The 27,322-nt window shown below is 43.0% G+C and overlaps 2 protein-coding genes across 3 annotated transcripts in view; both read right to left on the reverse strand.

The window, feature by feature from the left end:
• LOC143767327 (uncharacterized) overlaps positions 1 to 27,322 on the reverse strand; it is a 760,398-nt gene that overhangs the window by 233,101 nt on the left and 499,975 nt on the right. The window lies entirely within an intron of this gene.
• LOC143767280 (oocyte zinc finger protein XlCOF7.1-like) lies at positions 5,590 to 26,631 on the reverse strand. Of its 2 annotated transcripts, none has more exons than XM_077255490.1 (7): positions 23,980 to 24,007; positions 23,612 to 23,761; positions 23,303 to 23,482; positions 23,096 to 23,219; positions 22,908 to 23,020; positions 11,556 to 11,646; positions 5,590 to 7,891 (listed from the first exon to the last, which is right to left on the reverse strand). In XM_077255490.1, the coding sequence occupies exons 1-7, from the start codon at positions 24,004 to 24,006 to the stop codon at positions 6,984 to 6,986; spliced, it is 1,593 nt and encodes a 530-aa protein (XP_077111605.1). In that variant the 5' UTR covers position 24,007; the 3' UTR covers positions 5,590 to 6,983. The 2 variants fall into 2 exon arrangements, with proteins under 2 accessions (XP_077111605.1, XP_077111604.1); XM_077255489.1 differs by lacking the exon at positions 23,980 to 24,007 and adding an exon at positions 26,583 to 26,631 and having other exon boundaries at positions 5,643 to 7,891.

Below are 27,322 nucleotides of genomic sequence, written 5' to 3' on the forward strand. Positions count from 1 at the left end.
CCTGCAGGCGGATATGTCCAAACTGCAACATTCAATGCATGTGACTAAGGAAAGGATGGGAGAAGTGGAAAAACTCATCAGTAGTTGCCAAAACAGGGTAAAGATCCGTCTTCTTATCGCCCAATCTCGTTATTAACGACAGATACAAAATACTGGCCAAGATATTGGCTAATTGTCTTAACAAGGTGATAACGATACTAATACATCAGGACCAATCTGGATTTATGCCCAATAGTTCTACCGCATGTAACCTTAGACGATTGTTTCTTAATATGCAGGTAAAGGAGGATAATATGGAAGGGTTGTGGTGTCTTTAGATGCTGCTAATGCGTTTCATAGTGTGGAGTGGCGGTATTTGTAGGCTATGGGTTTCGGCAAGAGATTTATAAGATGGGTGCAGCTGATGTATGCGTCTCCGAGAGATAAGATACGGGTAAATGGGCTTTTGTCAGGGGGTTTCCCTTTGTATAGATGAACGCGGCAGGGGTGTCCTTTATCTCCCCTGCTGTTTGCAATTGCTGTTGAGCCCTTGGTGGCGGCAATATGGAGGGATAGGGACATAAAGTAATTTAGATACGGAAACTATGAAGAAAAGATAGCCATGTATGCAGATGACGTGTTATTGTTTTTGGACAATGCACAAGAGTCTGCGGGGGCCGTTACGAAGAGCATTACTAAATTTAGGGCTCTTTCCAGATTATCTATTTACTGGGATAAGTCTGTGTTGTTGCCCATGGACAAGGCGGCTCCTCTTACACTTGACCCTGGGATCCCCTTAAGGGTGGCACATGAGTATAAATATCTGGGCGTTGTGGTTTCGGACAAAATAGAAGACTATGTGCGGCTCAACCTGACTCCTTTGCTTGGGAAGTTTCAGCAGAAGATTGGGGCCTGGAAGAAGCTATTTCTGTTGGTCACAGGTAGAGTCAATCTGATCAAAATGATACTTATGCCTCAGCTCCTCTATATATTGCATAATGCTCCAGTGTGGTTGCCTCAGAGTAAATTTTATAGGATCAATACTTTATTTAGGGATTAAATTTGGAAGGGTGGACGGGCACGCATCAGAACATCTGCAAAGTGCAAAGGATGAGGGTGGATTGGCGGTCCCTAATCCATGGATTATATAGCATCCCAATGCCAACATATGGTAGGTTGGGGAGAACCAGAACAAAGTTCTTCAGTGGGGATAATCATTGAATACGTGGTGGGGAAGGGCCCATTGTTAGCTAGTCTGGAAGTGGGCAGATCCCAAAAAATTCCCAAAAACAGTTATGATGGGGAAAGTCTGGCAGAAAATTATGCAGTGGAGGGGAGTAATGGAATTTACAAGATATGCGCCAATTTGGTTTGGTCCTAGGTTGGCAGAGCTTATGAGATTGCAGGGGTTCGGTCAGTGGAGGCGCATTGGCATTAGGTTCGTGTCTCAGTTGTTTGATGGGGATGTTATTAAAACATTTGAAACACTTAGGAATGAGTTTCCTTTAAGTCAGATGTTCTTTCAGTATCTGCAGTTGAGACACGCCCTAAATAGTCAAAATGAGGTGTCGCGCGTGATTCTGCAGTCCGATAGCATGTTGAATCTTATAGGGCCCCTTCGGAGGAGTACGAAGGGGTTTATTACTTTGATGTATAGGGGTCTGATGGATACCTGAAACGCCCATTAAGGATAAGGGAAAAATGGGTGGCAGATGTGGGTCCCTTGTCGGAGTCCCAGCGGGAGTCCATACTACAAGACATCCACAGGGCTTCCTTGAGTGAGGCTAAGGCCATGTTCACACTTTGCGGTTTTTACCGCGGAACCGCGGCGATTTTGATGCTGCGGGTCCGCAGCAGTTTCCATAGCGTTTCCATTTACATGTAAACCCTATGGAAACCGCAAACCGCTGTGCACATGCTGCGGGAAAAACCGCACAGAAACGCAGCGGTTTAAAACCCGCAGCATGTCACTTCTTTGTGCAGAATCACTGCGATTCTGCACCCATAGGAGTGCATTGAACCGCTTACTTCCCGCATGGGGCTGTGCCCACGTTGCGGAAAGTAAGCGGTTAATGTGCGGGTGGTACCCGGGGTGGAGGAGAGGAGACTCTCCTCCAGGCCCTGGGAACCATATTTGGGGTAAAAAAAAGAATAAAAATAAAAAATCATGTTATACTCACCTCTCAGCGCTGCACGCGGCCGGCCGGTCAGAGTTGCTGTGCGAACAGGACCTGCGGTGACGTCGCGGTCACATGACCGTGATGACGCCCGGGTCACATGACCGTGATGACGCCCGGGTCACATGACCGTGACGTCACGAAGGTCCTTCTCGGCACAGCATCTTTGGAACCGGAGCGCCGCGTGCAGCGCCGAGGAGATCCGGACATCGGAGGGTGAGTATAACCAATTTTTATTATTTTTAACATTACTATTGATGCTGCATATTGCTGCATATGCAGCATCAATAGTATAGGAGTATTCCCGCAGCGGAAATCGCGAAACAAACCGCGATAAATCTGCAGGGATAACCGCAGCGGTTTTGCCCTGCAGATTTATCAATTACGCTGCGGGAGAACCCGCAGAGGGACGCTGCAAAGTGTGAACATGGCCTAAGAGGGTAAGAGGGTGTTGCAGCTATACCTGGTTTATAGGGTGTACAGGACCCCGGTATGGATGATGAAGGCAGGACTGAGAGGTGACTCAAAATGCCCAAGGTGCGATGAGGAAGGTGCTGATTTGCTGCACATGATGTGGTCGTGTACTCGCCTCCAGCCCTTTTGGGTGAAGGTGCTTAATTTGATTCAAGAGGTGATGGGGTAAATGTGGTGTGTAACCAGCTGATATGTCTCCTGGGCTGTATGGATGATATTGCTACGGATGAATGTGGAAGGTTGGCTATTGCAAGATTGTTGTATGCTGCGAGGAAGCTTATTGCGATGCATTGGTTGGATGAACGACCACCAGGTAAAAAGGAATTTGTTAACAAAATAAATGTTATTGTCCTTATGGAAAGGAATATATACATCAAGAGAGGTTAGAATACAAAATTTGAAAATATGTGGGGCGGATGGATTGATTACCCAGGCGTGGCGTCTGCTGAGTTATTGCAGAATAGAATGGGTGGCGTTTAGTTGCTGCTGGAGGGGCTGGAGTATAACTTTTTCAAGAGGTGATGTTTTCAGATGGTTTTATTGGACAAAGGGTAGGGGATTGGGTGGGTGGAGGGAGGGTTGGTTATGGGGTAAGAGTGTTGTTTACATAAAATGAAAATGTATTCATCGGTTTTGTAGTCATTGTAGTTGTCTGGAAAATGTACCAGACTGTGTTACTTGCGTGTCATATGCTTTAATAAAAACTATGTACCGTAATTTTAAAAAAAGACGATGAGGGGAGGTTTGTTTGAGCGTGTTGTACGTTATCTCACTTGAACGTATTATTTTAGTCATTTATAATCCTCTGCTGTATTCTTACATTACCATCAAAATAATTCTGGGTAAAGTCGCTAAATAGCCAGACATATGTTTATTAGTAATAATACTTATAAACCTGGTAAGGATAGGTTCCCTGGGGGTCCTGACACTTTGTTTCCCTTTAGCCGGCTTATTAGAGAATTGTGCCCAATGGATATATGGAGGGAAAAGTTACCATTGTCAAAGATCTACTCGCATTCTTTGTAACAAGATGATAATAAGCGTATGTTTCTGATGTAACAGAATTATGAGGAAGAAGAAACTACAATTTCCCCAAATATTACAGATTCTGCACATATTTTTTTCTAGGCTATACTTCTCCAGAGTTAATTATACTCAGGAAGATCTCTCGGAATATTTGGTAGGGATTGGCCTCTAGGCTAAAGATAGGGATTATCAAGATTTGCCGATTTTACTGGAAGAAATTCAACAAGCATTGGGATCAATCCCTAATGATAAGACCCCTGGATCAGATGGCCTTCCAATAGAAAACTACTAACTGTTTGAGGGGAACTACTACAGCAATATTTTGAAATTATTAATAAGGCATTTCAGTCTGGGGGGTCCCCCAAGATCTTTATATGAAGTGGTGATTGTGGTTCTACTTTAAGAGGGTAAAGAATTACTGAATTCATATAGGCATATCTCATTGCTGACATCAGATGTCAAGATCTTGGCAAAAAATACTTGCAACAAGACTAAATAATGTCATAACCTCTGTAATACATTCTGATTGGGCTGGCTTTATGCCGTCTAAGTTTAACAGCAATTAACCTGTGCAGGTTATTCCTAAATACACAAGTATCTCAGGAGGACCAAAGATATAGGTGTATCCTTTTCTTAGATGCCACTAATGCCTTTGATATTGTGGAGTGGGAATATCTATGGATGGTGTTCAGGCCAAAGCTCATCTCTTCAATCTTCATTTAATGGCTTAAGTTACTTTATAGTGCTCCTTCGGATGGAATAAGGTAAACCCGTGACAAGAACGTTCTGCTGCCTGCAACATCCTCCAACATGATCAGTTTGGCAATGGGTCAGTAATGCTCAGGAGAACATCTGCCGCCTCATCAGGATCATGCCCAGGCTTCGTAGGGAGGTCATACAGGCACGTGGAAGCCACACACACTACTGAGCAACATTTCTTTGTCTTGAGGCATTTCCACTGAAGTTGGATATACCTGTAATTTGATTTTGCACTTTCATTTTGAGTATCATTCCAAATCCAGACCTCCATGGGATATTAATTATGATTTACATTGATCATTTTTATGTATTATTGTTCTCAATACTTTCCACTATGTAATGAATCTAGGATGTGGTATTTTAGTGTTCCCTTTATTTTTTGAGCAGTGTATAAGGATTCCACAGCCAGAACATAAAGCTAAGAATTATTCTAATCTGAAGATGGGGCAGCAGACAAACATGAAGGGATCCCCAAAACCAGGGAGTGAAAGGATCTGGGAAGATAAAGATGCTATTAAGACACCAAAAATAGATTCTCATTTCTCTTTTCGTTTGTTCAGGATGATGATTATTAGGGCCTTGTTTATCAGAACTGCCTGTAGGGATTCACTCTCTCAGGTAGTCATTAGGTCGCATTCACACAGGTAATGCGGTTTGGTCTAAACAGGTGCAGTTTCATTGCTTTCATAAAATTCCAAAGGGTTCAAAACCCAAAAAACAGCCTCTTCTGGGCACAAAGGTAGCACAGCAAATAAACAGTTAATTTAGCAAGGAATATATATCTCAGTGCGGGCTCACCCAACCAGATTACAGTCCTTTCTCCCAAAGCAAGCTTCATCCATAGAAGAGGCACGATCCCACTAGTTCTCTGTATCACCTTCAGCCTGAGGTTCCAGTGCCAAACAGAAGTGTTCAATTCTGTACATAGTCCACATTGACCGGGCTGCAGCTTCCACACATTTCTCTGCAGCTCGCACAGACGGCTCAGCTTTCCCAACTGACCCGTGCAGTCTCCATTCAAAGAGATAGCCGGGACATCTCTCTAAACTACAGCGTCTCTTTCTATATGCCAAATATCAAATGATATCAATAAAAACATGAGCTTGCTATGCAAAAGACAAACCCTAATACAAGACCACTGCCATAAAAATAAAGAGTTACAGTGTCAGGAAATAGAAAAACAAGCTAAATTTTATTTTAAAAATTTAACATTTGATTTTCACCACGTTGATAAAAAAAAATGAACGATGCATATTTGGCATCACTGTAATTATACTGATCTAGAAAGTCATGAACACAGTAAAAACAAAATAAAATAAAAAACAATGGCCTAAATACACTTGTTTTGGTAATTTCACTATTTTAGAATTTTTTTTCAGTTTTCCAGTACATGTAGTAAAAAGAATGTCAATCAAAACTAATACGCATTATGCAAAAGCATACCCCTATAAGATTGCGTCAACAGAAAAAATTGTGGAAGAAGGAGAGGAGAGAACGAAAGTACAAAAATGAAAACTAATCATAGCGAAATCAGTTAAAAGACCGTATGCAGCTTTGGGAAGGTTACAGACTGAATCAGCTATGTGCTGACACACATAGCGAGTAAATGTTAGCAAAGATCTGCTAATTCAACTGCACTACCTACACTGCTAAAATCTCTTTTAACATTAGAGAATCTGTCAGAAGGCTCAACCCTCCTAAGCCGTCTATATGGGAATGTAGGTCAAAGGAAGCTGAATAAAATTATACCTTGGTATATGTGATTGAAGGTCTTATTCCAGATAAATCCATGTTTTTCTTAATATGTAAATGAGCGGTTAAAATCTATGGGCTGGACATAGATCTCCCTGAGAATCTGCCTCCAGAGTTTATTTTATATAATAGGGGGCATTACTACTGTGAGGCAAGTAGATCAGGAAAGTAGACATATTACATATGCTTTTCCACCTTACAGCTTTGTGGGATGGTCTTTTTATGTTTCGGCAGGACTGTCCCACAGTGCCTATAGCATGGACCATAAAGTCATGGTTGACAGAGTCTGGTGTGGAATAATTTAGTTGGTCTTCCTTGACCTCAACCATATTGAACATCTTTAGGATTAACTTGAAAGAAGATTGCTAGGAGGTGTCCTAATATTTCTTCTTATTTAGTGTATATGCTATTGCCTCTACAGTACAGAATTTAGATCTGAAGTACTTTACCCATTTGAAAACTACAAAAATTGAGAGTTCTGGTTTTCGTTTATTGGTTGCACAAGATCATATTATTGACTAATTACAAATGTTCCTAGAGTCACCCATATATTCCTCTAGTAAACTAGTATTAAACCTAAAATAATTACCTTTTTTATGAAAAGATGATTACCAGATAGAAGATCACCCTGCAGCACAATGTGCCAAATATTAGAGATTATGCTGGAAATTTCACAGTCGATAAATGGAGTACCAGCATAAACATTACAAAGGAGAATGAAAATATTTTTTAAATCCATTATAAACCCTTATTTGGATGATCAACAAGAACTGAGTTATGCTTTAAACATTTCCCACATCCTAAACATAAAAATTGCTACTCTACTGTGTGGATTTTCTCATGTCTTAAAAGATTTGGTTTCTTTGTAAAACCTTTCCCACATTCTAAACATGAAAATCGCTTTTCCCCTGTGTGACTTATCTGATGTTCATTAAGATCAGATTTGTTAGAAAAACATTTCCCACATTCTGAACATGAAAATGACTTATTCCCTGTGTGAGTTTTCTGATGTCGAACAAGATTTGCTTTCTCATTGAAACATTTCTCACACTCTAAACATGAAAATGGCTTCATTCCTGTGTGAATTCTCAGATGTGTAACAAGATTTGATTTCTGATTAAAGCATTTCACACATTCTGAACATGAAAATGGCTTCTCTCCTGTGTGAGTTCTATGATGTCTAACAAGATCTGTCATTCGAATAAAACATTTCCCACATTCAAAACATGAAAACAGCTTCTTCCCTGAGTGTGTTCTTTGATGTCTAGCAAGATCAGATTTTTGAGAACAGCATTTCCCACATTCTGAACATGAAAATGGCTTCTCCCCTGTATGAGTTCTCTGATGTATAACAAGATATGATTTGTGATTAAAACATTTCCCACATTCTAAACAGGAATATGGCTTCTCCCCTGTGTGAATTCTCTGATGAGTAACAAGATTTGATCTCTGATTAAAACATTTACCACATTCTAAACATGAATATGGCTTCTTTCTTGTGTGATCTCCTTGATATTCACCATTCCTTCTGTGATTTTTATTTTGCGTAACAATCTGTGATGAATCATTAGATAGAACCTGATGAAAAGGATCAGATGATAGATCTTTACTATGATTAGCTGGAGGTGTATCTGGAATTGTGGCATTCTTTCCATGTGTATCTGGTGGGATAACATAATCATCTGAAAATCTCATATGTCCCTCTGAGCTCCTGGTACAGTCATCTGGCAAAAATGAAACCATTATTATTATACACCAACAGTGCCATGGAAGTATATTCATTCTAATATGTTATTATATATCTCATAATACTTCTGAATTAAAATAGCTATACTACATTTTCAATAGATTAGGACAATGGCAGCAACAGAAGACCTTGTAATACAGCTTGATTCTGACCTTCATCGTACCTCTTCCCCTGCTTAGTTGTCCATCTGCCTGACTTCAGTGTTTGACCCAACTCAATCTTTTGATCATGTTGTACTAATGATCTGTAAATTTAGTCTTCAAATGCCAACAACTTTATTAGTATTGGCCTCTGATTTAAGAAGGCCTAAAGGTACACAAATTTCTTTTTCAGTCCTAAATGCTGGGGAGAACTTATTCTCAGCCAGGTTTTGTTTGAGCCACTTATTACTGAAGTCCTTCTATTTTCTTTGGGAAACCCAGAACTCTCAAGTTTTTACTCTGAGTGCAATCCTCCATTTTCTTGTGATGCTGCTTTGTCTCTTCACTTGAGTATTCTTCTTCCTCAATTCCATTTTTGGTGGTATTATAATTGCCTTGAAACATAGATATTTTTTCTGCCATCTCAGTTATTATTTCTCATCTCTTGCCAAAATCATGCTGATGATCACTTTTTCTTCTAGCCTCCCAATTGCCCTGACATTTCCTTTAATGTTGAATTACATTGCTCAAAAAAATAAAGGGAGCACTAAAAGCCCACATCCAAGATATCACTGAATGAAATATTTCAGTTGTAAATCTTTATTCATCACATAGTGGAATGTGTTGAGAACAATAAAACATAAAAATGATCAATGTAAATCACAACTAATATCCCACGGAGGTCTGGAGTTGGAATGATGCTCAAAATCAAAGTGGAAAATGAAGTTACAGGCTCATCCAACTTCAGTGAAAATGCCTCAAGACAAGGAAATGATGCTCAGTAGTGTGTGTAGCCTCTACATGCCTGTATGATCACCCTACAACGGCTGGGCATGCTCCTCATGAGGCGGCGGATAGTCTCCTGAGGGATCTCCTCCCAGACCTGGACTAAAGCATCCGCCAACTCCGGGGCAGTCTGTGGTCCAATGTGACGGTGGATGGTGTGAGACATGATGTCCCAGATGTGTTCAATCGGATTCCGGTCTGGGGAATGGGTAGGCCAGTCCATAGCTTCAATGCCTTCATCTTGCAGGAACGGCTGACACACTCCAGCCACATGAGGTCTGGCATTGTCCTGCATTAAGAGGAACAATGGGCTAACCGCACCAGCATATGGTCTTACAAGGGGTCAGAGGATCTCATCTCGGTACCTAATGGCAGTCAGGCTACCTCTGGCGAGCACATGGAGGGCTGTGTGGCCCTCCAAAGAAATGCCACCCCATACCATTACTGACCCACTGCTAAACCGGTCATGCTGAAGGATGTTGCAGGCAGATCGCTCTCCACGGCATCTCCAGACTCCGTCACATCTGTCTTATGTGTTCAGTGTGAACCTGCTTTCATCTGTGAAGAGCACAGGGCGCCACTGGTGAATTTACCAATCCTGGTGTTCTGTGGCAAATGCCAGGCTTCCTGCACGGTGTTGTGCTGTGCCCCCATCTGTGGACGTCAGGCACTCAGACCATCCTCATGGAGTCGGTTTCTAACCGTTTGTGTGGACACAGGCACATTTGTGGCCTGCTGGAGGTCATTTTGTAGTGCTCTGGCAGTGCTCCTCCTGTTCCTCCTTTAACAAAGGCTGAAGTAGCGATCCTGCTGCTGGGTTGTTGCCCTCCTACGGCCCCCTCCACGTCTCCTGGTGTACTGGCATGTCACCTGGTAGCACCTCCAGCCTCTGGACACTACACTGACAGACACAGCAAACCTTCTTGTCACTGCTCACATTGATGTGCCATCCTGGATGAGCTGCACTACCTGTGCCACTTTTGTGTTGGTTGTAGAGTCCGAGTGTGAAAGCACATCCAGCATTCAAAAGTGACCAAAACATCAGCCAGAAAGCATTGGTACTGAGATGTGGTCTGTGGTCCGCACCTGCAGAACCACTCCTTTACTGAGTGTGTCTTGATAATTGCCAATAATTTCCATCTGTTGTCTATTCCATTTGCACAGCAGCATGTGAAATTGATTGTCAAACAGTGTTGCTTCCTAAGTGGACAGTTTGATTTCACAGAAGTTTGTTTTACTTGGAGTTATATTCTGTTGTTTAAGCGTTCCCTTTATTTTTTTGAGCAGTGTATATTTGTTGATAGCTCTTAAAATGTTTTGGACTGGGTTTTTGCAAATTCTTTAGTTTTTCCACAACTGGTTAATTTTTCTTAGTATTGTACCCTTCAGCTTTGTTTATAGACTTAAAGAGTAAATAAACTATTTTTTTAATTTTTTTTAATTGAAAGTGTGACTGTCACAAACTCCCTTTTCACAAGTCAAATTTCACATCAGTAAAGGCCACATAAAAACAAAAAACCTGCTGCAGGTGCTGGATTTTTGTGTGTTGTAATGATTCCCTGAGCTTGTTCATCACAATACCTCTAATCTGGCCTTGCACATCAACTCTGGTGGGCCTGTTGTGCCCACAGTAAATTTGGTGCCCGAAAAGGGACAGGACAACAACTATTCCCATACGTACTACATTGATTCTCCAGGTCAGTGAAGGGAAGGAGACTGATGAGGTAGGGGTTTATAACAATTTTTATATTTTTAAAAATGTTTTATCTTTTTACCTTATTTTTTAGTCCACTTAACCTTTGAACCTGCAATAGTTTTTATCGCTTTATACATTGCAGTTATCAAGCAAATCTACAGATAATCAACTTTTAAAAACAAGAAAGCTGTCAATATAAACAACACACTGATTGATAAATATAGTCAGCAAAAATGTGAGGAATAAAATTAACATATAACTTTTAATATTGTAAATTCAAAATAGACCACGACTACAAACGACAAGGAATACCACATACATACAGTATGTCGCATCAAGTTGGCAACAGATTATTAATGGAAACCTATAAGTAGGCTCAACTCTACTAAGTCATCTACACGGGCATGCAGGTCATAGGAAGCTGAATAAAATTATATGATACCTTAATATCTGCGATCCAATATCTTATTCCAGTGAAATCCACATTTTTCTTAATATGTAAAGAGCTATTATGATCTGTGGGCCTAACATACTGTAGATTTCGCCGAGAATCTGTCTCCAGAGCTAATTTTAAATGATTTTAAACCTAATTTCCTTAGGTTTCCCACTGTTATCTCAGAGTCTTCCTGTGGTCTGAATTCAGGGTTCTATAGATTTTGGATTTTACAAGTTCCAGAGTAAACTATTTTATCTCAAGAATTGGAAAAAATACGGTCCAGTATACAATAATGCATACTCACCTTATTGACTTCCTCTGTGCTTCCACATTTGGCCAAAAATATTCAGCCAATCACTGAATGTGGCAGTGACCAATACATCAGAATGTATGGAGATTGGCCCCATGTTTTCATTCTGAGAAACGTCAGTTTTGCCCATTGAAACTTTCCAGTAACAATGTGTTAAGAAATAAAAACATAAACAGACTGTGTAACAAACCCTAAAAAGTTCAAACCATAATTCTAGAATCCAGTGACTGATTAGAACTTGTGACTTCTCTGCATTTAGTGGTCACTACTCACCTGTGCGGTTATCTGTAAGAATCTCCTCTTTACACCACTCGTCACTACTCACATATGTCCCTGAAGTATTAATATGGATCAGATCTTTACACTGAAACAAATATAAAAGTCACAGACAGATGAAGTTGTAAGAAATGATTTCTCAGAACATAAAAGATCATAAATTAACTTAACTTCTGCTGTCATTTTTTGGTTATCACAAAGCTGCAGGTTGAAAAGCATCTCAAACATTTTTGCTCAACTATAGTTAGATCCCACCTGTGCTGAGGGATAATAAGTGCATTTGAGCACATTAGATGGACTCCAGCGATGTAGTCAGCCGCAATTTGCATGACTGAGCACCTCCTGTTCCTCAGAACAGTTCTTACCATCCATCTCAACTAGTTGTTTAAATGAAAAGATCCGTGCTCTTTTGGATGCTTTCCATGAACAGAACATTCTCATTACAGCCTTGACACTAATGCATGTAACAAAAAAAACAACAAAAAAACCAACATTTTCAAAAATATTGGGCCTGGTTAATTTATGACCAATTACCATGCCCTGTTCTAAGCCAGTCAAATCACTTAATTTATTATTCCCATAGTCATAATTATAAAAGCTAAGAGCACTTCAACAATGTATAATTGGTAATAATTCTTAAGCAGGTATTTCACTGCAGTAATACTTTGGACATCCTGATTGTATTTTTCTAGTACATGTGAGGAGGGAAGCATCTATAACATCATTGATAAGCACGTAGCTTTCTTTTTATACTCTATGGGTGTAACAACCCTGCTGGCATCCCTGCATGGCCTTCCATCCCCTACCTGCATTACACTCAAACTCACTTACTTCTCTGGGCCTTGATGTGACTTCTCTCTGCTGCCGGCAACTCCTGTTTCTTATAGAGACTGTGTGCACCTTGCTAAGGTGTCCCTGGCCAATTGCCATGAGGCTTCCTGTATTTAAGACTTCCCCACCCATTGGTGGGGGCCTGTGCAACTTACTCTCTCAGTCAGTTCTTAGCTGCTGAGGTGCCAGGCCCTGTCTCTGCTTCTTGTGTCCGCCACCCAGTGGGGCGTTGTACCCTGGTCTCTGTCCTGTGTTTGCCACCCAGTGGGGCTTATTACCCTGGCTTGTGTCCTTGTGTAGCCAACTAGTGGGGCTTCGTACCCTGGCCTATATCTGCACCCAGTGGGGCGTTGTACCCTGGCTTGTGTCCGTATTTCTGTGCTTTGTCCCGTTCCTGACTCTGTCTTAGTCTAGTCCTGTTCCTGTGTTCGTTTATATCCCTGGCTTGGTTTGCTTTCTCTGCTGTGCACACTCTGTGTCTTGCTTTGCTCTGCGCTCTGTGTCTTGCTTTGCACTGCTTTCGGCTCTGCGACCTTCCTTTGCTCCTTGCTCTGCACTCTGTGGCTTTGCTCTGCTTTCAGCTCTGCACTCTGTGTCTTGCTTTGCTCGGCTTTCGGCTCTGCTCTCTGCGACCTTGCTTTCCTCCTTGCTCAGCATTCTGTGACCTTGCTCTGCACTCTGTGGTTTTGCTCTGCACTCTTACTTTGCTCTGCTCTCAGTTCTGCACTCTGTGGCTTTGTTCTCGGCTCTGCTCTGTAGCTTTGCACTCTGACTTTGCTCTGCTCTCAGCTCTGCACTCTGGCTTTGCTCTGTGGCTCCGCTACTTGCGGTTCTACCTTGCTCCGCTTCTTGCAGTTCTTCCCTGCTCCGCCTCCTGCGTCTCTGTTCTTGGCTCCGCCTCCTGCTCTTGGCTCCGCTTCCTGCGTTTCCGCTCTTGGCTCCACCTCTTGCGTTCCGCACTTGGCTCAGACTCCTGCTCTTGGCTCCGCCTCCTGCACTTGGCTCCCCCTCCTGTGGTGTTTCCGTGCTTGGCCCAGCCTCCTGCACTTGGCTCCGCCTCCTGCGTTTCTGTTCTTTGCTCTAGCTCCTGTGTTTCCGCTTTGCATCCGCTCTTGCGGTCTTTCTCTACCTATTCATAAATCCTCCTGTCTGAATAGGTTCTTACCTGTTTTACATACCTGCCTGCAGACCGGTCCCTACCGGTTCTTCCAGTGTACCAGCCTTGTCCGCCAGTCCTGCTAGAGCCAGCCGTACCTGCCTGCCAACCAGAGAGCCAGCCGTGCCCGCCTCCCTGCCAGTGACTCTGTTGTACCAGTCCGCATGCCTGTGTCCCAGCCGTGCCCGCCTGTCTGCCAGAGTGCCAGCTTGCCTGTCTATGTTCTGTTCCCCGGTGGGATCAGCAGCCACAGCCAGACACCACCCTAGAGTAGCTTCCTGCTGCACAAGCCTGACCTCACCATCAGTGGCTCCAGCGAACACCAAGGAAACTACTTAGTTACGCCCCTTCCACACAGTGGGGCCACACCCCCGCATGCCACGCCAACCAGTCTGGGCGCGAGCATGACACTGAGCCTCCGTTCCTTTCTTTTTTTATGGGCAAGCTTATAATGTAGTATTTGCAAAACTCAACAAATAATGCAACTATTCAGTGCTTGATGAGTCTCTCCATTTATGCCCGTCTTTGAACATAAGGATTACACATTGGCTCAGCCCTTCAACAGCTCTGGCAAAAATTAAGAGACCACTGCACAGTTTTATAAAAATCAGCTTCTCTACATGTCTGACAACCATTCCATTCCAATGTCAGTTGAATTCCAACCAGAGTACACCTCATTCTACTTTATGTGCTTCTGATTAGCTGATCACCTGAACCAAATCTTATTTAATGAAGGAAAGTATAAAAAACACTGCTTTGGTCTTGATAATCCTCTTGCAATAGGACAAGCTGGATGGCAAAACAAGTGCTAATAATATCCCAAAAGTAATAGGAATGAAAAAATAACTTTTAACCATGCCAAAGGTGTTGAAAAGAAAAGTTTTGAGTGAGGAAAATAAGGGCTCAATTCTGGCTTTACTAGCAGAGGGACATAGTGAGCGTCATGTTGCCTCCATCCTTAAAATGTCTAAGACGGCAGCACATTACAACAAGGTCAAGCAGCAGACATTGGGGACAACAAAGCTACAGACCGGCAGAGGGTGAAAATGACTCCTCCACTGACCAACCTGACCATCATCTTATTTGAATGTCACTCAGCAACTGCAGGATGACATCAAGTGAGCTATAAAAAGAATGGCAAATGGCAGCTGGGGCGAAGTACACGGCAAGAACACTTCGTAATGGGGTTCGAGAGGCCAGACTCAAGTCATATAAAGCTAGATAAAAGCCTTTCAACAATGAGAAGCAAATGAGAGCTAGGCTGAAGTTTGCCAAAGACCATAAGGATTAGACCATAGAGGACTGGAGTAAGGTAATCTTCTCTGATGAGTCTAATTTTCAGCTTTTCCCAACACCTGGTCGTCTAATGGATAGGCGGAGACCTGGAGAGACGTACAAGCCACAGTGTCTTGCACCCACTGCGAAATTTGATGGATGATTCTTCAGCAAGGCTGGAATTTGGCAGGTTAATCTTTACGAATTATGTATGAATCAAGCCGCATACAAGGTTATCCTGGAAAATCTGTTGATTCCTTCTGCTCAGGCAATGTTCCCCAACTCTGAGGACTGGTTTTTCCAGCAGGACAATGCGCCATGCCACACAGCTAGGTCAATTAAAGTGTTGATGAAGGACCGCCACAACAAATCCCTGTCATGGCCAGCTCAATCTCCAGACCTGAACCCCATTGAAAACCTCTGGAATGTAATCAAGAGGAAGATGGATAGTAACAAGCCATCAAACAAAGAAGAACGGCTTCAATTTTTGGACCAGGAGTGGCATAAGGTCAGCCAAAAAGCAGTATGAAAGACTAGTGGAAAGCATGCCAAGACACATGAAAGCAGTGATTAAAAATCATGGTTATTCCACAAAATATTGATTTCTCAACTCTTCTTGAGTTAAAACATTAGTATTTTTGTTTCTTAATGATTATGAAGTAGTTTTTTTTGCATTATTTGAGGTCTGCAAGCAAGATATTTTTTGTTATTTTGTTTTCCAAGGCTTTATTGTTTTTTAACAAGTATGAGGAACAGGGGAGGAAAAAGAGGGGAGGGGGGGAAGGGGTAAGGGTGGACAGGAAAAATAAGTGGAGTAAAACAAACAAATCACACAATAAAGTGCGGAGAGGCAACAATAAGCCTTAATGAAGCAAGGGACGCAGCCCTTGGAACAAACTGTCTAATAACTGTTCGTTATATAAAATATAATGTATAACGTAAACAGGAACAGGAAAAAATGGATTAGGTACATTTTAACTTTTATAGTGCAAGGGTTAAGCCCTTGAGCTAGGCATACTTTGGCTCATGAAAAGCAAGGGTTATGTCCCTTGGACGGACTGTTAATTCTAACGGCAAGATTAGTGCAGAGGCTATATAAGTAGAGAGCTCCCAGGCGAGGCAGAAATGCTATCAGAAAGGAATTAGGTCTGAGGCAGGCGCCATCTTGTGTTACCTTATGGTAGTGAAAGTGAGTTGAGGTAGCAGCAGATATTCAATGAGGAAAAAACTGGTCCCACTTATACCATTTCTGGTAGAACTTGCTAAACTCGTTATTGGATAAAGCGAATTTGAGTTCGAGGTCCCTATGTTGCGACATTAATTTAATTATAATGGTTTCGTTGGGGAGGGTCGTGTTTTTCCAGTGGTATGCTATGGAGTTTTTGGCGACCATGCATAGGTGTAAGATTATTTTTACCAGAGAACTGTCTAGGAGGTGGGTGTCCAATGAGAGGAGAGCTAGTTGGGGAGAAAGGGTGACTGAAGGGCCTGGAAGTTTGGCGATTATCGAGATGTTTGACCAGAAGGTAGTAGCAATGGGGCAGTTCCAGAAAATGTGTAGCAACTCACCCCTGTGTCCGCAATTTCTCCAGCAGAGAGGGGAGATGGACAGGTTTATGTGTGAGAGTCTAGTTGGGGTGTAGTACCATCTGGAACAAATTTTGAAATGGGATTCTAAAAGGGACATCGAGATTGTGGAGGAGTATGTGGTTGAAAAAGCCTCTTCCCAGTCGTCTGTGGAGGCGGATAAGTTTAGGGACTTCTCCCAGGTTAGGATATAAGCATTTTTTACAAAAGAAGTGTCTTTATTGAAGCAGTCGTAAATAAACTTATGGCCCCAGAATATTCGGTGGTTTTGGTTGGTTAAGATTTTTAAAGATGGCTCCGAAAATCTAAGTTTGAGGCCTAGAAAAAGTTTAACGTTTTCCCTCAATACAATGTATTCAAGGAAGGAGGACGAGGGTGCGTTGAATTTGGACTTTAGGGAGCTAAAATTCAAAAGATTAGGACCATCTGAAATGTCCCCCAGGGTTAGAATTTTTCGGTCGGCCCAGAAGGGGGGCAGAGGTAGGTTAAAATATGAGTAGATAAATGCGAGAGGTAGCTTATGGAGAGTGGATCTGTTTTGGCTGCGGCCCTCTAATCTGGATACTCTGGACCAGGCAAGGGAAATTGCTTGGAATATCGGATGTTTACAGGTGTTTAGGTGGGAGCTAGCTATGGCTTTAAAGATCAAAGATTTGAGTGGCTTGCCCTCGTTTATTTCCAACTCCAAGTCGTACCAAGCCGGGGTTTTTTGGTCTGAAAACCAGTGGGCACTCTGTTTAAGAAGAAGTGAGTGGTAGTGTGCATGAATGTTAGGAAGGCTCATTCCACCATGGTTTTTCTTTTTATATAGAGATCTAGTATCTGTTCTAGATTTTTTATTGTTAAAAACAGAGTTATTCAGATGAGCTTGGATCACCGTCAGGTAGGACGTGGAGATGGGGAGTGGGATGCATCTAAAGATGTATAGGATTTTGGGGAGCGTAAATAGTTTGATTGCCAAATTTCTCCCCCACCAGGACAGGTCCCTGTCTTTGAAGGAAATGCAGTCTTTTAAAATTGAGTCAGTTAATTTTTTAATATTTGATATGACTGTTTTTTCTAGGTTTTTGTTGATGATGACACCTAAGTAAGGGATTTCTTCTCTGCACCAATTAAATGATACAGAGGTGTTTAAACGTTGAATTTCTTTTTGGCTAACGTGTATGGGTAGGATGTTGGACTTTGAGTTGTTGATCTTGAATCTAGAAAGGGCCGAGAAAGTCTCTAATTCATTGAGAGTTTCTAGTGTGGAGGATACCGGGTTTGTGAGAGTCAGGATAATATCGTCCGCAAACAAGCTGATCTTGTGCTGGCGCTTGTTTGCGGGTATTCCAGTTATATAAGGGTTTTGTCTGATATGCTCCACCAGGGGTTCTAGTGCCAGATTGAAGAGTAGGGGGGAGAGGGGACAGCCCTGTCTCGTGCCGTTGCCGATGGGGAAAGCGTCCGAGATATGGTTGTTGCTGATAACTCTTGCCGTGGGACACTTGTAGAGTGTCATGAATGTGGAGACAAGGTTATTGTTGAAGCCAAATTTAATTAGGGTCTGTTTGAGGAATAGCCAGTCGATGCGGTCGAAGGCTTTCTCGGCGTCTAGGGATATAAGTACTGTTGGTGATCTAGTAAGGTTTGTAAGTTTGATGGAATTCAGAATTCTTCTCGTGGCGTCAGCGGGTTGTCTATTTTTGACAAACCCCATTTGATCGTTCGCTACAAGGTTAGGTAGGATATCACTGAGCCTGTTGGCAAGAATTTTTGAAAAGATCTTAATGTCTGTGTTCAACAGGGAGATCGGTCTGTAATTATTGGGGGATGTGGGGTCACCTGTTTGTTTGGGGATTAGAATGATAGATGCCTCCAGCATTTCTTTTGGGAAGGATCCTATTTTGGCGGCGTGGTTAAACAGCTCTGTTAGATGGGGGGCAAGGATTTTGCTGAAGGCTTTGTAGTAAGCATTATTGAAGCCATCTGGCCCAGGAGATTTGTGGGGTTTAAGGTGGTTTATGGTATCCTCTACCTCTGGGATGGAGAAGGGAGCGGAAAGTGATTCAGTTTCTTCTTTCGTTAAGGATGGCAGATTAATGTTGGCGAGGTATGTTCTGATGTCTAGTTCTTTTGGGGGAGAGGAGGTAGGATCTGAATTTAAGTTATAGAGTTTGGAATAGTATTTGGAAAACTCATTTGCTATGTCTTGGGGGTGAGTTAGTGGAGTGCCATCTGTTAGGGAGGAGATTCTGTTTATTTTGTTTTGGGTCCTTAGTTTTTTAATTCTGTTGGCCATGTATCTGGTGGGTTTGTTCAGGGACGAATAGACCTTGAATTTAGAGGAGTTGAGGGCGGCTTCATAGGGAGAAAATATTAAGGACCTAAGTTCCTGTCTTAGGGAAAGAAGGTCGGATTGCATCTTAGGTGAGGGGGAGGGGAGGCCTATTAAGGTATTTTCGAGTGTGCGAATAGATTTTTGTAAATTCAAAGTTTTTTCCCTTTTTTCCCTTTTTATTTTGGCGGAAATATTCATTATAGTGCCTCTGATAACGGCTTTATGGGCGCACCAGTTATTAGGAGGGTTGGTTGCTTCTGCGGAATTTTCCTTGAAATAGTTGGTTAAAGTATTCTGGATTGTGGCAATATGGATGGAATCATGGAGGATATGAGAGTTGCATTTCCATAATTTAACATTTTTTAAGGAAGGGCCAATCAGTATTTCACCACTAACGGGGGAGTGGTCCGATAGCGTTCTGTCGCCTATGGATACTTTTTTAAATTTGTCCAGGGAAAAAATGTCAGATAGGATCAAGTCGATCCTGGATGCCGAATGGTGGGCTGAGGAGAAGTGAGAGAACTCCTTGGAGGAGGAGTTCAGGCATCTGAAGATATCATAAAGTTCATTTCTGCCCAGCCACCAATTTAAGTTGTCTGAATTAGGTCTAGAGTTTGATGAGGAATCTAGGATTCTGTCTGGGGTGATATTGAAGTCTCCCAGGAGAATCAAGATGCCTCTCTTGACTTCATTTATCTTTTTCAGCGTTTTAGAAAGGAATCTAATCTGATTTTTGTTTGGAGCATACAAATTCGCTAGAGTGCATGTCTGACCATTAATGGTACAAATTAAGATGTGATACCTGCCTCCAGTATCAGCATGTTCCTCAAGAGCCTCGAAGGGGACAGAGTTCCTGATCAGAGTGATCACCCCAGCTTTTTTACTTGAGTTGCAGGCCTCAAAGATATGAGGGAAACTGCGGTGACTAAAGTAGGGGTGATTCCCTGCCAAGAACTTCGTCTCTTGGATGCAGGCAATGTCTGCCTGGGATTTAAGTAGTTCTCTCCACAGAGTGTGCCTCTTTTGGGGGCTATTTAGCCCTCTAATGTTATATGTTAGGATTTTGAATGACATTGTATTATACCCCAGAAGATGAAGACGAAGAAGGTATCACTAGAATCTGGGGGGTAATGGTAACCTGAAAAGGAAAGATTAGTGTTGAAACAAGTAAGGTTATAACCTATAGACTACAGAGATCTTTCTTCTTGAGAGGTTCTTGAGCCAACGGTTCTTGGGTGAAACCTTAAAGATAAAATAACACAGTAGAATAAAACAGTAACTGCACAAGTAGGTCAACAGAACTACCTGGAAATAGAAAAGAGGGGGTTACTGAAAGTGAACGGGAATAGGGGAGATGTCCCATCTAGAATTAAGAGGGAGACCCCACAATTGGATAACAGAAAAAAGTAGGCCAGCTGAGTGATAGGATGGAAGTAGTTCAACGGTTAAGTGACTTGACGAAGTTTAGGCCATCCTCGACAGAGTGGATCGGAATGATTCTTCCCCGATGTGGAATTAATAATTTTAATGGGAAGCCCCATTTATAGATTATTCCTTTTTCCCTGAGGATTGAAGTCACAGGTCTAAATTCTCTGCGGCCTTCTAGGGTTTCCTTTGAGAAATCTGGGAAGATTTTTAAATCTCCATAGGGCTCTGGAAATGTTCTTTTTTCCTTAAGATAGTTGAGAATGGACTCTTTGGTTTTAAAGAAGTGGAGTTTTAGAATGGTGTCTCTAGGTAGATCCGCAGACACTTTGGGGGGTTTGGGCAGCCGGTGGGCCCTGTCAATCGTGAGGTCAAGGTCTGAGAGGTCTGGCAGAGCTGCTTTGAAGATATTTTTGAGGTGAGAAGACAGCTGGTCTTGGGGTATGTCCTCTGATATGCCTCTAATTTTTAGGTTATTTCGCCTGCCTCTATCTTCGAGGTCTGCCAATTTAGATCGCAGGTGTTTCATTTCAAAGTTGATCCTATCCAGCTCATCAAAAGAGATAGACGACCTATGTTCCAGTTTATTCAGCCTCTCCTCATGTCTGGACAGTTGTTTGTCTATCTTGTCGATTTTGTCACAATATTTTTGGAAATTTAAGTCCATTTCATTTTTCATTGTATTTACCAGGGAGTTTATTTTATCATCCATTATGTTTTTTATTTTATTTATTAGATCCTCTTGGTCTGGTTGGCTTTGGCCTGTAACGTGTGTGTGTGAGTATGAGCCTGCCGAATTGGCGCCCCTGTTGGGTTCTGGATCGTCATATTTTGTTTTACTTTTTTGTGGGGATTGATTGGGGGATGTGTCACTAGAAACAACATCCTCCTCCGCTTCTGCATATTTCTCATTCGTGGCTCCTGGGTTAGATCTCTTTAAGCTGGCAGAGGAGTCCATTTTTGTAGGAGAGAATTTATCAAAGGATTTGTTGTTGGACCTATAGTCCATTGAATGAGGCGTGTCTCTCCTGGGGGATCTAGATCTGCGCCTGGGTGAGGAGAAGGAGCTAGGTCTGGATTTCTCTAGGTCCCTGCGACTCAGAGATTTGTCCTGTTTTTGGCTGTAGAGTGGTTTTTTTGGAGTGGGAGGGTTAATTCTCCCTTTAGATTTTGTGTTATTCATGGTAGCGGTTAATGGATGCTGACAGAGCAGATTTTAATGGGTGTTGATCAATTAGTGCTATGCCTCACAGTTAAGTCTTATGTGGCTAAGGTTAAGAGAGTGTTTTACTCTTGTCCAAAAGTAGATATTCTGTGAGGGCTGTGAGAGGGGGGCGTTTCTGGTTTTGTTAACCTTTCAGAAGAGGGAGGTTTAATTACAGTGTGCCTTTTACAGTGAGAGTAAGAGCGTTGTTTTACAGACTCTGCTCTCTGTTGTCAGTTTTGTAGGGCGCTTGGGATGGAGCCGGCGTAGTGGTTCCTACAGGGAGCGGCCGGAACTACTTCCCATAGGCTTTTATTGAGGAAGCCTGGAGATTTAATAAAAGATGTTTCAATTCCTTTTCCTCAGGTGGATGAACTAGGGGGGCGATATAGGAAGAGCGTTAAAGAGTTAATTCCCCCTTTTTTTTTTTCCTTTTTCTTTCACCGCGATTTCACGGTAATGTGAGTGGTTGTTAGGGGACTACTTTTTTAGGGTAGGCCTCCGAGAATCGCTGCTTTGGAGCCGGGGGCTCGATTTTTCCAGACCACTGACCTTGCGGTTAGTTGGAGTGGGAAGCTTGTTGCGCTTAGTCTCCTGAAGTGAAGATCTGGCAGGGGAGGAGTCTGCCTCTTCACTGCCGTGCAGGGCCTTCCTGTTCACTAGGCCTGATGGACTCCAGAGGCCTACTCCGGCTGGAGCTGTTCTGGGGTACAGAGATGAGGAGAAAGTTGGTTGGAGGGGTTCCTCATGGTATCAGGGGATGATGAAGGGGGATTATGTGACAAGGGGCCTCCAAAATATGCTGTAGAAGTCGCGTATAGGGATTTTTCCCCTGGAGCTCCCTCTTCACACGTCTGCCTCCATAGACGTCCGAAGCCACGCCCCCCATTTTTTGTTATTTTGACCATTTCTCATTTTCAGAAAATAAATACAAAATGTATTGCTTGGAACTTCGGAGACATGCAGTCAGTAGTTTATAGAATAAAAAGAGCAATTTACATTTTACTCAAAAATATACCTATAAAGACAAAAATCAGACAAACTGGAAATTTTGCAGTGGTCTCTTAATTTTTGCCAGAGCTGTATGTATGGTGCTCTCTTTATCCTTTAACCCTTACTGTGCTCTTTACCAATACTTGCTGCTGTTTTCGTTTCCCCACCACTTGGAGGACTATTTTTCTGTCGTCTTTTTAAACTTGTTTTTATACTATTTTTCATTAATAAAGATTGAATTTTTTACTGCCACATTGCCTCTTATCACTTCTTATATATATGGCACCACACCATAATAGTTTATGGTAATTATTAAATCACTTAATTTGCCCATTCTCATGTGGATTTACACCAAACCTGCTTGTTAGAAGCCAAATAACTTCATTTTATCTTGCACTTCAGGATCAGGGACCTAATTTCCATACAGCTCAAGTTGGGAAAGAGCAGGTGTCTCTAATAAATTGTCCACTCAGTGTATAATACTGGTGGATAAAACAAGACTGAACACAAGACCTTCACAGCAGCCTTCTACACATCATAGGGGAGATCTCATGACACCTTCTCTCCATCATCCTGATGATCCTGAGGAATGTTGCATTCTTCGGCTGAACAGTCCTGTGGAAGTAGAGGTCTTGGACATCTCTCTGGTGTTGTCATCTTACTAGATAGAACTGTAGGAAACACATACAGGGACTGAATTATTTACTGATAATTATAGGGCGTGTGTATTTAGTCCTGTCTATTACCTGGTGATGTGAGGGGCTGGGGAACCTCCATTATGACGTCCTTATACAGATCTTTGTGTCCTTCTAAATACTCCCACTCCTCCATGGAGAAATAGACGGCGACATCCTGACACCTTATAGGGACCTGACACATACAATGATACCGTCATCCCCCCGATCCCACCATAGCGTTACTGTATAATGTCCCAGCATTCCCAGCAGTGTCACCTCTCCAGTCAGCAGCTCAATCATCTTGTAGGTGAGTTCTAGGATCTTCTGGTCATTGATGTCCTCATGTCTCAGGGGGTGAGGTGGAGGCCCCGTGATTGGGCTCAGGGGTCTTCCCCATCCCTCAGACACAGGGGCCTGACAGCGCTCACTAGAGGTCTTCTTCACTACTGTGTAATCCTGGTTATGGAGAGACACATTAATAAACCTCACTACAGACATTCCCAGAGTCCTCACCTCTCCAGTTCTGTCCATCTGTTATTCCCATAGATAAGAATGATGGAATGTGACGTCATCAGAATCTCTCACCTCTCCAGTAAGCCGGAAGAGGATCTCTAGGGTGAGGTGTAATATCCTCTCCGCCATCTTGTCCCTGTCCCTATCCATCCTTGTAGGGTCACTCAGGAGAATTCTCTTATATAGAAGATCTCCACTGAGAGGATCCGATATTGTAGGGACCTGAATGGGGAGAAGATGTAACATCATAAAGATCCCATGTAAGAAATCTCCGGAGCTGTTACCGGCGTCACATGATCACTACATCCAGTCATGGCCCCGTCCTGCCCCCGGTATAACACACAGTCCCATTATAGTCACATACAGAGATTTATCACAGGCTCAGCACTGAGGGGGTTAATGTCCCCTGTGCCCAGTAATGGGGAATCTCCAGCACCTACCTCCACCTGCAGAGCCGCACACCACATATATGGCTGCTCTGTGCGCACAGGACCTGTGATGAGGTCACAGGAGGGGAGGAGTCAGGGGTTAGTTGTGCCTAAATCGCAGATTCACTCCACAACTGACACAATTTTGGAAACTGTACTCTTTAAGGATTTTATCCATGTGTATAGTAAGCATTTTGATTCCAAGGGTACTGCACAGATTTTGATAACATTAGGTTTTCATATTGAAAATTTTCATTTTTTTCATAAACAATTTTGCTTTAGCCCCAACACTTTTACTTTTGCAAAAGGTAATATGATATAGTGGATCCCAAAGTTTGTGACCTACTTTCTTCTGAGCGTGTCGATATCCCACATGTAGTTAAAAAGTTCTGTTTGGACACACGGCAGGGCTCGGAAGGGAAGAAGCGAGATTTGGTATTTGGAATGTAAATTTGGCTGGAAAAGATTGCAGACATCATGTCTCATTTGCAGAGCCTATGTGGAAGAAAACCAGCAGAAACTCCTACAAGTGACCCCATTTTGGAATCTAGACCCATCGAGGCATTTATCTAGGGGTGTGTTGAGCTTGATGAACCCCTAGGTGCTTCATAGAACTTTTAAAAATGTTAATGTGGAAACGAAAATTATGTTTTTTTTGGATAAAATGATAATACAATTTCTCTGAAATGTAAGGATACCTCATATGTGGCCAAAACCTGCTGTTTGGGCACATGGCAGAGCTCAGAAAGGAAAGCGCACTATTTGTACAATAGTTCTTATTTTTATTTTTGCACGGTTCATCATGTGGTACAAGTGATTAGATGACTTTATTTTTCAGGTCTGTGCGATTACAGCAATGCAACTTTTATATCTTATTTTTAGGTCACACAGTAAAAACGCTTTTTATAAAAAATTGTTTTTTGTCATATTCTGAGAGCTGGTATTTTTCATTGTTTTGTGAAGAGCTGTATGAAGGCTTATTTTTTGCAAGACAAGTTGGAGATTTTTTTTGTACCATTTTTGGGGCAAATAACCCTTTTTGATCGCTTTTCATTCAGATTTTTCAGATGCAGAATGAATTAAAACCAGCCAGCAAAATTCGAGCCATATTAGGGCTTGGTTTTTGCAGGACGGTTTGGCGTTTTCATTTATACCATTTTTTTTTTTTTAAATATTACTTTTTATTCACTTCTTTATGTGTCAGTATGATGAAAAAGCAACATTTTGTCATGTTTATTTATTTATTTTTTTACGACATTCGCTGTATGAAACAAATAACGTGACAGTTTTATAGTTCAGGTCGTTCCAGACACAGCGATACCCATTTTTTACTTTGATCATCGATCTCATGCATTGCAGTGCCTGAGACCTGTCATTTCAACATAGACTTTGACTGACTCTGCTTATAGCTGGATCTACCAGGCCACCACACCCTGGGCTAATCAGACGACCATTGGCACCCACTATTACAATCTCAGTCGGTCCTCCTGTCAAACGAGGTCTTTTAACCCCCTTTTAACCACTTAGCTGGCGCTGGCATGATTAACAGTGGTATTTAAGGGGTTAGGCTACTTTCACACTTCCGTCTTTTTTCCTCCGTCGCAATCCGTCGTTATGGCAAAAAAAAGGATCCTGCAAATGTGCCCGCAGGATGCGTTTTTTTGCCATTGACTTTAACTAACGACGGATTGTGACGGATGGACACACATCGCATCCGTCGTGCGACGGATGCGATGTGTTTTTGCGGTCCGTCATGACAAAAAAACGTTCAATGTAACGTTTGTTTGTCCGTCAGCTCCGCCATTTCCAACCGCGCATGCGCGGCCGGAACTCCGCCCCCTCCCCCCTGGAACTCACAATGGGCAGCAGATGCGTCGTAAAACTGCATCCGCAGCCCACGTTGTGCACAATTGTGCACAACGTCCGTCGGTACGTCTTGCCGACAGTTTGCGACGGCCCCGTACCGACGGATGTGTGAAAGTAGCCTTAATCGGCTATAATTTGTTACAAAACGATCAGGGTCAACGCTGCAGAGTATCAGGTGTTATGCAGAGCTGTCACCCGCAGGGTTTGTACCTCTAGTGGGGCGCTATTATTCTTCAAAGCCTAGAAAAAGCTAAGGAATAAAGCCCTTTAAAAAGCATATCAGGGGTCATTATGAGGTTAATATCTCCTGATAGTGACAACATGGAGCGGGCAATGGCCATAATGGAGACTGGACAGTGACGGTATGTGTCCACATTCAGGATTGCATCAGGATTTGGTCAGTATTTTCCATCAGTATTTGTAGCCAAAACCAGGAGTGGAACAATTAGAGGAAAAGTATAATAGAAACATATGCACCACTTCTGCAGTTATCACCCACTCCTGGTTTTGGCTTACAGATACTGATGTAAAATACTGACCAAATCCTGATGCAATCCTGAACGTGGACACATACCCTAACAGAGCAGCGAGCGCCGTCAGGAGGGAAGTGACCCAATGTAATCCAATACAGAGAGAGACCCTGATATAGCGACACAGACGGGAACATGTTCTGTCTCCCAGAATGTGACCGCAGCGCTGAGGGGGTTAATGTCCCCTGCGCCCAGTAATGGGGAATCTCCAGCACCTACCTCCACCTGCAGAGCCGCACACCACATATATGGCTGTTCTGTGTGCACAGGACCTGGGATGAGGTCACAGGAGGGGAGGAGTCAGGGGTCACATGATCTGGGGCCTCAGTGTCTGCAGGACTCTGCTGTGCTGGTTGTCATGGTGCTGGATGAGGGGAAGTTTATGTGAGAGGTCAGGAGGGGTTTATAGGGTGGATGTAGCAGAAATGTGTGTGTACGAGGTGTACGGAGCGGAGCCGTGTGTGTACGAGGTGTACGGAGAGGAGCCGTGTGTACGAGGTGTGCGGAGCGGAGCCCTGTGTGTACGAGGTGTACGGAGCGGAGCCGTGTGTGTAGGAGGTGTACGGAGCGGAGCCGTGTGTGTACGAGGTGTACGGAGAGGAGCCGTGTGTACGAGGTGTGCGGAGCGGAGCCCTGTGTGTACGAGGTGTACGGAGCGGAGCCGTGTGTGTACGAGGTGTACGGAGCGGAGCCGTGTGTGTACGAGGTGTACGGAGCGGAGCCGTGTGTGTACGAGGTGTACGGAGCAGAGTCGTGTGTGTACAAGGTGTACGGAGCGGAACCGTGTGTGTACGAGGTGTATGAAGCAAAGCCGTGTGCGTACGAGGTGTATGGAGCGGAGCCGTGTGTGTACGAGGTGTACGGAGCGGAGCCGTGTATGTACGAGGTGTACGGAGCGGAGCCGTGTGTGTACCAGGTGTACGGAGCGGAGCCGTGTGTGTACCAGGTGTACGGAGCGG

This window comes from Ranitomeya variabilis, chromosome 4 (assembly GCF_051348905.1).
Source record: "Ranitomeya variabilis isolate aRanVar5 chromosome 4, aRanVar5.hap1, whole genome shotgun sequence".
Lineage (NCBI taxonomy): Eukaryota > Metazoa > Chordata > Amphibia > Anura > Dendrobatidae > Ranitomeya > Ranitomeya variabilis.